The sequence below is a fragment of the Thunnus maccoyii genome, chromosome 6 (assembly GCF_910596095.1).
Source record: "Thunnus maccoyii chromosome 6, fThuMac1.1, whole genome shotgun sequence".
Classification (NCBI taxonomy): Eukaryota; Metazoa; Chordata; class Actinopteri; order Scombriformes; family Scombridae; genus Thunnus; species Thunnus maccoyii.
This window is the reverse complement of record NC_056538.1, coordinates 32,310,555-32,324,047: the sequence shown is the minus strand read 5'-3', so window position 1 is coordinate 32,324,047 and position 13,493 is coordinate 32,310,555. Positions and strand designations below refer to the sequence as shown.

At 36.4% G+C, this 13,493-nt stretch overlaps 1 protein-coding gene and 2 long non-coding RNA genes across 3 annotated transcripts; all 3 read left to right on the top strand.

The window, feature by feature from the left end:
* Window positions 1–4,368: 4,368 nt before the first annotated feature.
* On the top strand, window positions 4,369–5,730 carry LOC121898689 (hepatocyte cell adhesion molecule-like). Its single transcript, XM_042414038.1, has 2 exons — window positions 4,369–5,022; window positions 5,375–5,730. Exons 1-2 carry the CDS (start codon window positions 4,647–4,649, stop codon window positions 5,650–5,652), a joined length of 654 nt encoding a protein of 217 aa, XP_042269972.1. The 5' UTR covers window positions 4,369–4,646; the 3' UTR covers window positions 5,653–5,730.
* Window positions 5,731–10,197: 4,467 nt separating this feature from the next.
* LOC121898692 lies at window positions 10,198–11,239 on the top strand. Its single transcript, XR_006096541.1, has 2 exons — window positions 10,198–10,317; window positions 11,124–11,239. It is a non-coding gene; the product is annotated as an uncharacterized LOC121898692 (long non-coding RNA).
* Window positions 11,240–11,820: 581 nt separating this feature from the next.
* On the top strand, window positions 11,821–13,493 carry LOC121898691. Its single transcript, XR_006096540.1, has 2 exons — window positions 11,821–12,219; window positions 12,444–13,493. It is a non-coding gene; the product is annotated as an uncharacterized LOC121898691 (long non-coding RNA).

Genomic DNA, 13,493 nt, shown 5'->3' with positions numbered 1-13,493 from the left:
TACAATTTTTAAGTATACAAAGGAAAATTACGGATTTATATTATTACATTTAGAAAAAGTTCAACAATTTGACTTGTAAGGATGTGACAGTGCTGGTGGGCTGGAAAGAGAGAAGCTGTGGCTGATTCACATAGAAAGTATTTTCTCAAGGAAGAGATATGCTTCCATTTTATTAAATGTATCAGTCCACACTGAATCCCAGACACTCTCAAGGAGATGCGCCATGTTTTTTACACTCTGAGTCTGTTTCTGTTGCGTTTAGTGAAGCAAAATCTCAGCAGGCAGTTGTTCTAGTTCTTATTTATTATTTATTTTTATTTATTCATTAAACTTCATACAAAGTTTAGTAAACAGAAGAAACCTAAATGAAACCTAATTCACCTGCACACAGTTTTTCTGGTACTTAGCAGGTCAGTGGTTCCTGCATCTCGGAGAGGTTGTCACAGTTCTTCTGTGGGTTTAGATGTTTCAGCTGCTTCTGTCTCATTTTGGCTTTTGACGTCTTACAAAAAGCAGTGTGTAGTCGGGGTCACATTTCACATGTCTATGAGTTGTTAACAGCTCCACCAAATAGTGATTTTTCCCTCTAAACTTCTCACATGCTTTCATTTCAATAAATGTTCAAATGATCCAATATTTCAGCAAAAATCAAAGATTAGAGAAAAAGTCCAAAAACTGAAAACAGATTTGTGTATCAGAACTTTGTTTTTTCTTCTTTCCTCTCCCATTAATCATCTCACGACCCCTCAGATTTATCTGCTGACCCTTTGGAGGGGCCCGACCCCTAGGTTGGGAACCACTGGACTAAACTAGCTAACTGTATATAAAGTAGTGTAAACTAGCTCCACCTCCAGCAGCTACAACAGTAACATGCTGCTCTAACACTGATGCTTCACTATTAATAATCTAATGATGTCATATATAATAATATATCAGTCAGAGGGACCAAACCACTACTTTTACTGCAATACTTTAACTACATCAAGCTCATAATACTTATGTACTTTTACTGTAGTAGGATTTTTTCATGCAGGACTTTTACTGGTAATGGAGTATTTTTACATTGCTGTGTTGGTAACTTTTACTTACTGAATACATCTTCCATCACTGGTTAAGTGACAAGGTACATTTACTTTATCTCAACAGACGCCAAAAGACACAAGTGTCAGCGTGTTTATCATTGGTGTGACAGAGATGGACACGAGCAGGGACATCCTTGAAGTACTTCTTGAAAGTGGAGAAGTTCTGGAGATTGATGACGCTGCATGGCAGCCATTTGATGAGGAGCTAAAAAAAAAGGAAAGATAGAGGTTGAAATAAAGGTTTAAGGCAAGTCCATCAGCCATATTCAACGTGCAAGCAGGGAAATATAATTTGTTTGCAAATGTAATATAAAAATGTAATATAGTTATTAATTTCCTGCACATCCTTCACTATACCATTTATTGTATTTATTATACTGATTATACTTATGGGATTCTTATTTATTGTTATTTATTGTGCAGTGTTAAAATTTATGTACAAATGTATTTATTATATATTATTAACTATATTTACTGAATTTATTGTATTTATTATGCTAATTATATTTATTGGATTCTTATTTATTGTTATTTATTGCGCACTGTTAAAAGTTTATGTACAAATGTATTCATTAACTTTTATTAACTGTATTAATTGTATTTATTAGGGACTGAGACTACTGTAAAACAATTGTTTTTCATGTGTTTCTTTCTTTCTTTCTTTCTTTATTATTATGCCACTTAAACCCTAAATTTGACCCCCTAAACATGCTCAAAAACTCACCAAATTTGGCACGCACATCAGGTCTGGTGAAAAATTTGATAAAATGTAAAAATTAACCCCTAAAGTGCCAAAATAAGCTCTCTAGCGCCACCGAGGTAACTAAAATGGCAGCCATGGCCCGTAGGAATGTCGTAGAGAGATCAAACCAAAACTCAATTATTCGTCTCATCAAGACCTACAAATCATATGCTGACAACCCTGACCTAAATCCAACAGGAAGTCCGCAATTAGCCTTTCAAAATACTTTGCCCCAATTTTGGCCCCCGAACAAACGCCATGTCCTCTGAGGGCGTTAATGGTATCGACTTCAAACTTTAATAGATGACTTATGACACTATGCTGAAAAAAAGTTTGAAACTTTTTAAAACTTTGTAATAACTTGAACGGTTTGGATTTGATAAGCCCTGAAAGTTGCAGTGCCACATCACCCTTACAACGTAAACCAATGGGGAGGCAATCTATGGGCATGAACTTTGTGTCAAACAGAGGCTTCTGACATCTAAACTATAAGTCTGACCACTTTCAAACCTGTATCAATGGATTCTCAATGAAATTTCCTACTAAAAAATATAATTTTTAATGTAAGATTTGGCCATAGTCATGGGATTTATGAAGATATTTCACAAGAAGCGTACTCTAAAATCCTCCTCTCCAACTGTTCCTGGTGATGTCACTCCCTCAGTGCTGTGAAACATTCCGCAATACACACTCATTATAAAATCACAGGAGGAGCAAGAAAAGACTTTAAAACTCACACTCTAATATCTCAAAAACAGTAAAAGATAGAAAAAACATGTAAATTCAAGATTTGTAGGTCAAAGTCTCGTGACTCATTTAAAGTTCAAATGAAGTTTGTATCTAAAACTATGTGGAAGCAGTAAATGTTCAAAAAGGTGTGGGTTCGCTCACACTCTCCATTCAAATATATGAGTATTTTTCTGTCCAGCTGCAGTTACTTATTGTCTCTACACACCTGACAGTACACATTTCAATCAAACTTTGACCAGGTCATGTGGGTTAAAAGTCTTTCCTTTTCTATAAATAGACTTGATGAAAATGAGGAAATTAATTTATTTTACACACAAACTCATCAAGACTTTTCAATTTACTAATTGAAATTCAAGTGAAAGGGCCCAAAACTTGCATAATTTTGATGACACAGGTGTGAGCAAGACAGCAGAAAATTCTCATCCTGTCAATCAAACTTTCAAAATAAAAGCACACCAAACTTGTAAGAAATATCCCTCATTTTTAAAAAGCAAAATGATCTGATCCCGACAGGCCAGAGTGCGAGGTCCCGACCAAAGCTGCTTGAGAGCTTTAATATTTTTGTTTGTTTCTGTCTGATCAGAATTAAAAATATAACAAGTTTTGTGTTTGAAATGTAGGTGAGCTGCCCTTTTGTTGACATTTTTATTACAGATTGTACCTTTAATGCCTGCTGAGAACTGAATAAACCCCCCAGTCTCATCACTAGTATAAGTAGGTGTGAGGTTTCCCTCTGCTGGTTTACAGAGGCATCACCATTATTTATGGATAGGTCTGTATTCATAAAACTCTGCTGAGATCAGCAAAAATAGATCAGAGGAGAGAGAGAGAGAGAGGATCCTTAATTTTCTTATGAAGCTTTTAAGTTGGACTGAATATTATTCTCTATCATTCAGATACAATATATGTCTTGCACTTTGCATATATTGCACTATGCCTTTTTCATGACTGGAGACTTCATTGTCTTCACCTGAATTTAAAATACAGTTTGCTGATTTTTCATGAGCTCAACTTGCTGTTGTAATAATGACCTGTCAGTGGGTTCAAATTTGACTTGTTATAATTGATTTAGAGATGAGAATTATACACAATATATCAGTTCTGTGAGCGGTTTTGCATTGAAAACATAACAGGTCAAACCACTGAGTCCATCACACATATGAGTGACACCTAGAACCACTTCCTTTTTCTCTCTCCGTCTATAAAAATAAGAAACAACACTCTGCTTGGTCAAAGTTTCCGCATGTTCTCCTCTGAAGCCGATCACATACAGGACTGTATTTCAGGCTGTTCAATGTAGGATGTTCATGTTTTCTATTTAATAAAGTAGAGAAGGTTGTCTGAAAGCTGCTGACTGGGTCAACAGAGGCTGAACAGTGAGGAGACATGGAAGCTGTGGTTGGACTGTTGGTGATGCTGCTCGGCGTCTCTCATGGTGAGCTGTTTCACTATTTGACATTTTAATATTGAATTTATTGTTATGTGAGTAACATGTTGTGCAACTGTGACTTTTTATCAAGTAGGATCAAGTATAGTGAGTAGTTCTTCAGTGACGTGTTATGCAGCTCAAAAGATCAAAATGAATAAATTTCACATCAGTGTGCATGTACAGAAAATATTAGTTAGTATCCACTACAGATGAATGTATTACATTATACTTTAAGGATGTAAGGACTTCTTCTCTTCAGATATTTAATTTTTCTCCCATTCTTTACGTTTTTTTTCTGACGTAAAAAAACAAATACACTTATGATTCTTATACTAACTTATTTTATTGGAAACACCGTAGAAATTACTGTGAGTTGAACTTCCAACATATGATTTGGTATCTTTGGAAAACTTCAGATATAAAGATGTGTAGGGGTGAAGGAAAACACAGCATGACTTTGTAATAACCAGGTGAGGTTAATTAGTAAAGCTAGATTAAACCAAATGCCTAAATGTACTACAGTGACACATTGACATGTAATGCTAACTGTGCTCTGAGAGAGACAGAGTTGTTTCTGTTTTAAAACATGAATATTTGCACCTGCATAAAACATTGTCACAGTTGTTAATTTAGTAGAAATGCAATGACCTCAACTGTGATAACATTTCTTTCACTGTATTTTTCTATATTTCCAGGTATTGAAACCCTCTGTGATGGCAGACAGGATGGAGCTCAGTGTTATGGAGCTCTGGGAGGAACTGTGGTGCTCCAGCTGATGGACAACGCCTCAGAAATATTTAGATACCAATGGTATAAAAACAAAACCTTAAAAATACTTGACGGGAGAAAGGATAAGATTGTGTATAATCTGATGAAGGACAGATCCGTCTTTACTCCCAGTAATGGAACATTTAGGATAAATGACCTGATCAGGACTGATCGTGCTGAATATACCCTTCAAATCTTTGATTCAAATGGACATGTATCAGAACAGCGGACTCTTCAGTTGTCTATTCAAGGTAAATAACTACTTTTGCTATTATTAATCTTATAATTTCATTTCTATTATTCACAATAAACCAACAGCTACATAATTTGAATTGCAGATTCAAAATTCAAAATACAAATGATTTTGGAAAATGAAACTAGGTAAATACACACAAATACACATACTACTATACAAATACTCTTTCCACATTTGTAAACAAACATTTCACATGAAATACTCAATGTGCCACTCACACATACTGTAACTATAGCATTACATGTACTGAAGCATTTAATTCTGTACTTCTGTATATGAATTTACATTGTAAACACTGAATATGTTTATGGCCACATTAAAAAGTCATATGAGTGTGTTTCTCTCAGCTCCTGTGTCCTCTGTCCTGCTGGACTCTGAGTGTCTGTCCCAGGGAGAGATGAGGGTGTCCTGCTCCTCTGAGGGAGGGGACAGTCCTCAGTACAGCTGGACTCTGGATGGACACACACTGACAGACGCTCAGCTCCTCTCTGGAAATAATGAGACCAACATCATCACTCTGAAACAAGACGTCTCAGGACTACTGGTCTGCTCTGTCAGGAATCACGTCAGTAATGTCTCGAAAGAAGAGAAGATACCTACGTGTGGTGAGACAGAACATAACTAGAAGTAAACTTGATAATTGATGATTACACTGTACATTAGTCACAGTTGATCTATTTGTTTGTCCGTAGGCTTCATATTCATCAACTGCACCTTAACCGATGGGACAAACATATCGCAGTGGGTGTTTTCAGCCAATAACACTCTGTGTGTTGATCCAACAACAACCCCTACCATGATCATGATCACAGGTAAGGACATAAACCCTCCATTAATATCACACTCTACAATCAAACTGTGACCAACAGCAGTGATGACTCATGGTACATTTACATTAGTAAGTGAAAACTAACTCTGCTGCAGTGGATTCATTCATGTCATTTTCTCTTTTCTTCCCATGTATGTCTGCATGAAAACACCTTTCATCAAGAACATGTTTACGGAAAGATCTGTGTTTCTCTTGTGTCTTTTATTACTAAAACATGTTATTTTCCAGTAGTGGCTGGTGTCCCCTCAGCGCTGGTCATTCTGTTAATAGTCGGGGTGGCAGTCGTCTGTAGTCACAAGAAAAAGCAAAACAACAAACTTAAAGGTACAAAGTTTCTTTTGTCATTACTGCATTAAAAGATGATTGTTTTTTGTCCACTCATAGATTAAAGGAATAGTTTGACATTTTGGGACACTAATTATCTTTCTTTCTCAGAGTTAGAGGAGAAGATCGATACCACTCTTATATGTTTGTTAAATGTGAAGCTAGCAGCCAGTTAGCTTAGCTTAGCACAAAGACTGGAAACGGGGATACAGCTAGCCTGGCTCCATATGAAGGTACAAAAATCTGCCTACCAGCACCTCTAAAGTTCAGTAATTCATATTATATCTTGTTAATTAATGAACTTTAGACTTTTTGAAAGAGTCAGACTAGCTGTTTCCGGTCTTTGTGCTAAGCTAAGCTAACCATCTCCTGGCTATCGCTTCATATTTAATGTACAAACAGGAGAGTACTATTAGTCTTTTCAGGTCTGCTGCCCAAAATGTCAAAGAATTTCTTTAACAATCCGCTGTTATCACTGAGTATGTGTAGTCATGCAGTGTTTAACGTGTTCCTCCTTCCACTCTACAGAAGAAGAAGAAGACCAAGAATTGACGTGTGCTGATGTCAAGATCGTGCAGCGGCAGGGGAGGCAGATGCATCAGATGGCAGAGATGGAGGTGGAGTACGGCCAAGTCAACTTTTCAGGGCGACCTCGGAAAACTGTTAAACCATCAGAAGATGAATCTGTGTACGCTAAGGTCCGTAAAAGCAGGTGATACGCAGTGTTCAGCGTATTTACATTTTTATATAAAAGACTTCTTAGAAAATATCTTTCATGAATTATACCAAATTTAATTTAATCTAACTTAGTGTTAGTTTTGTTCATTTCAGTGTTGTTCTTCTTCATTGCTGTTATTCTTCATCACATTTTATTTCTTTATTAAAATGCTTTTTAACTTCGGTTGAGTTTTACCAACTAGTGTGTGCTATTTTCTTCTTCTTCTTCTTCTTTGAATTTAAAATGACACTATGTACTTTAATTTGACCTGAGCAGTTTTGCTGTTTACTTGTTGTGGGTTTAATCAAAGATAGAGGTTACATGATTGGTTTGGTGTGAGAGTTTGGGGTTAAAGGTCGACAGCCATGACATGCCATTCAGCTGATTCACACTGCCATAAAATAAGTGTTTATGGCCCATGATAGTTGTAGTGTTCTAAAAACAACCACCTGAGATAATCTTTTAGTTGAGCCCACTTCTTAAAAGACAGTTGAACTTCTGACAGCATAAAGGCAGGATAATAAAGCTGCTCCAACAATCTGCCATCTTTTTGCCATCTGATCAAAAAGCCATTTTTTTTTATGGGGATCAAATTGTTCAGCAGTCATTCTGCTTTTGATCCAAAGACGTTCGACTGCTGTACTTGAACTCTGAAAGGTCAGACTGAACCACTATCAAACATTTATTTTTTTACCTATTAAAAAAGCTGGTCATTTTATGTCGTGACACAGTCATGTGATGCTACCTACTATGCCAACATTATACAACTATAAAACCTAAACTGGTGGCTCCTGCCCATTCTTCAATGCTGAGCATGTAAGTTTCTGATTGAATAAATGCTTTGGTGACCAATAATTTTAATATGCATAGAATTTATCAACACATTGTAAAATAAATATTTTAAGATCAAGTTTGATCAGCTGACGTCAACAGGGGGCCCGTTAAGGCCACTGACTCTGTTTTCTGGTTGAAGTCCACACTCTGGTTGTTGTACATGAAAACTGAGAGTGACAGAATCTACTGAGAAACACAAAGAGAGAGAGAGAGACAGGATGACATGACAGAGTTAAGTGGTGAACTTCAAACAAGCTTTTGACCACTGGACCAGCAGGACACGTCAGTGTTTCTGTGATAAATGAGGAACTGGACCTGTGGTTAGTTTGAAACAACAACCATCAGTCAAACCAAACATCACATAAACCAACACCTTCAAAAAAGTTTTGAAAGGTGAAATTTTACAGTTTAAAGGAGTCAATGATTTACATTGCAGTGAGGATAATACATTTCAAATTCAGCACATAGTTGTGCTAAACTGACCTTTAATCTTTTCCCCATGAGCACAAATAGACAGTTTACATGTTGAACTACCAGCTGTCATTCTAAAACCCCAGTTTGATGGTAGAATACAGCCTCATTTATTGAATCAATAAGTATTTTTCTGTGTATTAAAAGACTGATCAATCACTTGTTTTGCAGTTTGTGTCTTAAGTATTTTGAGCATCATGGAAGGCAACTGAAACGCAGCAGACAACAGCTGCTAGGTTGGTACTGCATGACTGACATGAAGCATCACTGTCACCTGTGGCTTGGATTGTACTTCATGTATACGTCACTTTGGATAAAAGCGTCTGCTAAATGAAATGTAATGTTAGTGTGAAGTATAGTATTAGAGTTTTGTTTGTCATAGGCTTCATTATATGTCTGTGACTGTTGAGTAGTACAAGAAAGATAGAGGAGACGAGGAAGTCACAACAATACAAAGATCACAGGAGGAAGAGGGTGTGGTTTTCTTTCTTGTAAATAGTGACCATGTCAAGTTTCACTTCCTTTCCATCTCTCCACCTATAAAACCTGTGACTGAATTCAACAACTTCTTCAACAACTTCTTCTCTGAGGGTGGTCTCTAACAGAAGACATTTCAGGCTGTTCAGTGTAGGATGTTCATGTTTTCTATTGAATAAAGTAGAGAAGTTTGTCTGAAAGCTGCTGACTGGGTGAACAGAGGCTGAACAGTGAGGAGACATGGAAGCTGTGGTTGGACTGTTGGTGATGCTGCTCGGAGTCTCTCATGATGAGCTGTTTCACCATCTGACATGTTAGTATTGGATTTAATATTGTGCAAAAATATGTTTTGTATTAAATTAGAAATCATTATTGATGATTTTATGCAGCCACAAGATCACTTTTAGTCAATAAGTAAAGTTTGACATCATCCTAACTGATGCAGCTTTAATACTGTTCCAGGCTAGAAAACAGCTTTGACCAAATAAATACTTTTAACAAACAAGAATCAACTGACAACTAGGATTTCAGGGATTAGTGTCACATGCATAGCCTGTTCATTAGTGAGTGTGACGCACAACACATAGTTTAGTGATAGTTTGGAGCTGTGACTGACTGCCAGTAAATGGTTTGATGTTGCGACAATCTGAAAGCTTCCTGTGGGTTGAATTTATAATCACAGGTGGTGGAGCAAGTAAATGCTAATGAAATTTTTGAAAGTGAGATCCAAATCACTGAATTTTGCAATTATCAGTTGAGAGCACAAAATTAATTAAATTTAATTTGAACAGTGGAAACTCTCTCACTTACTGTAGATCATTTGGTTAGATGATTGTTCTGTTTGTTCATTATGAGCCACCGTACCTGTAGAAGTGTTTATGGCTAAGCCAATCAACACGCTCTATGCTCCGTCGAGGGCAGTCTTGCATGTAGGCTCTCTGTTCATATGATTTGTTTTTTTTAGTCTTAATAAACCAGTGGCTTGTTCCAAGTTAGTGTGATCACTGGCTCACACAAAAAATGGACTAATTTCTCCACTAACCAAAGATCATAACTGACTAAATGATCATAATCAAATCTTAAGAAACCTGGAGATATACAATATCTTTTGGATTCTAACTGAATCTGTGAGGAAGAATGAAAACATCTCACAGTGCTGCTGAGTAATAATTATCACAATGACAGAAACATAGTTTTACTGTATTTGCTTGTATGGGAAGTGTGACTTTTAGTTTGTGCATATAAGGAAATATTTAGTGGTCACATATCTGTGTACAGACCCATTTCCTGTCTGAGTTCTGTGAGCTGTTTTACATTTAAAACATAACAGGTCAAACCACTGAGTCCGTCACACATATGAGTGACACCTAGAACCACTTCCTTTTTCTCTCCCTGTTTGTAAAAAGATGAACAGAAACGACACTCTGCTTGGTCAAAGTTTCAGCACGTTCTCCTCTGAAGCCGATCACATACAGGACTGTATTTCAGGCTGTTCAGCGTAGGATGTTCATGTTTTCTATTGAATAAAGTAGAGAAGTTTGTCTGAAAGCTGCTGACTGGGTGAACAGAGGCTGAACAGTGAGGAGACATGGAAGCTGTGGTTGGACTGTTGGTGATGCTGCTCGGAGTCTCTCATGGTGAGCTGTTTCACTATTTGACATTTTAATATTGATTCAACGTTATGTGAATAACATGTTGTGCAACTATGACTTTTTATGCAGCTATAGGATAGCTATAGATCACTTTTATAGATTAATCCAGTTCTAATAATCAATTGAGAAATGCAGCAGTTTGAAACGGATGTTTCTGTTTTTCTTTGGTCCATCAGGTTTTTAAAAAATGTTACAAAAAGTTGTTTCTTAGAGCAATAGCAAATCTGAAGATCAGTTCCACATCCATGTGTATGTACAGTAAAAATTACAGTTATTATCTACCACAGATGAATCTATTAAATTAAAGTTTTCCCCTGAGAGTTCAGGAAAACTGAACTAAAAACAAACAATAAAACACTCAGTTATATCATGCTTATACTAACAGTATGTTATTTTAATTGGAATCATCATAGAAATTACTGAGAGTTTAATTATCATTTTATACAAATTCCCACCAAATATATAATTTAGTAATTTTGGAGAAGTTCAGATCTCCAAAATAAAGTTCTGTAGATGTGGAAAAACACAGCATGAGTTTGTAATGAATGTATGAGATTAATTTACTAAAACTAGAATAATATAAATGACAAAATGTACTACAGTGAAATATTACGACTAACTGACAGGTCTGTGTAATGCTAACTGTGCTCTGAGAGAGACAGAGTTGTTTCTGTTTCAAAACATGAATATTTGCACCTGCATAAAACATTGTCACAGTTGTTAATTTAGTAGAAATGCAATGACCTCAACTGTCATAACATTTTCTTCACTGTATTTTTCTATATTTCCAGGTATTGAAACCCACTGTGATGGCAGACAGGATGGAGCTCAGTGTTATGGAGCTCTGGGAGGAACTGTGGTGCTCCAGCTGATGGACAACGCCTCAGAAATATTTAGATACCTATGGTATAAAAACAAAACAACAAGAATACTTAATGGGAGAAAGGATGAGATTGTGTCTAATCTGATAGAGAACAGATCCGTCTTTACTCCCAGTAATGGAACATTTAGGATAAATAACCTGAACAGGACTGATGGTGCTGAACATACCCTTGAAACCTTTGATTCAAATGGACATGTATCAGAACAGCGGACTCTTCAGTTGTCTATTCAAGGTAAATAAATACTTTTGCTATTATTAATCTTATAATTTAATTTGTATTATTCACAATAAACCAACAGCTACATAATTTGAATTATAGATTCAAAATTCAAAATACAAATGATTTTGGAAAATGAAACTAGGTAAATACACACAAATACACATACTACTATACAAATACTATTTCTACATTTTGCCTTTGCAAACAAACATTTCACATGAAATATTCAAAGTCTGCCACATAACTAGCAAGCATTGTATACATACACTGTAAACACTGAATATGTTTATGGCCACATTAAAAAGTCATGTGACTGTGTTTCGCTCAGCTCCTTTGTCCTCTGTCCTGCTGGACTCTGAGTGTTTGTCCCAGGGAGGGATGAGGGTGTCCTGCTCCTCTGAGGGAGGGGACAGTCCTCAGTACAGCTGGACTCTGGATGGACACACACTGACAGACGTTCAGCTCCTCTCTGGAAATAATGAGACCAACATCATCACTCTGAAACAAGACGTCTCAGGACTACTGGTCTGCTCTGTCAGGAATCACGTCAGTAATGTCTCGAAAGAAAAGAAGATATCTATGTGTGGTGAGACAGAACATAACTAGAAATCAACTTGATAATTGACGATTACACTGTACATTAGTCACAGTTGATCTGTTTGTTTGTCCGTAGGCTTCATATTCATCAACTGCACCTTACCCGATGGGACAAACATATCACAGTGGGTGTTTTCAGCCAATAACACTCTGTGTATTGATCCAACAACCATGATCGTGATCACAGGTAAGGAGATAAGCCCTCCATTAATATCACACTCTACAATCAAACTGTGACCAACAGCAGAGATGACTCATGGTACATTAATAAGTGAAAATTAACTAACATTATTTTGTCCATTAAACCCTCCACTCTCATCACACTCACCAATACCATCTGTAGTACTTTCAGTAATTTGCTGTCACAGTGCAAACTTGACATGTGATTTTTGTGTCTCTGTATCTGAACAGCTAACTCGCTGCTTGTAAGTGTTTTGCGACCAGTTGTGGCACTTTCTCTATTGGGTGGGATTGCCATCTATTTTGCTTGGAAGAAGAAGAAATACAAGAAAGCTGAAATCTCCACCAGACCACGAATAAAGAACCATCCAGAGAACTCCTTCGAAATGGTTGAATTGTGAAGTTCTGCATTTGAACGTTAACTTTGTGAAACCATCAGGATGGTTTTCACCTTCTGCAGTGATTGGTCATGTGTCTTCAAAGGTATCAAAATGACAGGATTTACTGTGAAATCTCTCTCCTGTTTTTATTCTTTACAAAACTTCTTCTGCCACTGTGTTCACAGCTCAGAAGCTTGCTGTGAGTACCTTTACAAAAAAGTCTTAGTGAGTGTTTCCTGCATTTATCACAGTGCAAAAGATGGGCTCAGTGCATCCTTTATACAGATTTAAAAAGTAAACAGACCTGTTGTGAAATCATCAGTGTACTGCTGCCTTTAGAGAGTGGTAAAGCCTGCAGATCCCCACAGCTCTGCATGTGATCATAGAACAGAGAAGACATTACAGTTGATACTGTCTGATGATAATGTACAAAACTGTTTTCTTTCATTACTGCTGAAGTGAATTACAGTTACAATCAAACACACTTTTATGTCTAAATGTGCTGAAAGTGTCAATTTATGTTAAAGGAAAATGTCACATTGTGAATAGAGCTTATATTGTTATTTTAGTGCTGAAACTAATTTTGATGCTATTTGGAAATTATTGTACTGTAGATTTCCATATCCTCACTGTCCAGCTAAAACCTTGTATCTCCAAATTTGGTGATTTTCTTACTTCTTAAATTAAACCAATTTAAACACACTGGATTATTGACATATGCACTGTCAGAAGTTGATGTTTTGTTGATACATGGTTTTAACTTTTGTATAGGCATGTTGAATTTAGTTGCTACATACATTGAAAAAAATGTGATTTTGTATTCAAAGCTTTTTATTGACAAATTTGTTTGTATTAAAGCCCAAAAAGTGAATCTACAAAATATAAAATGCTGGCAAGTGAA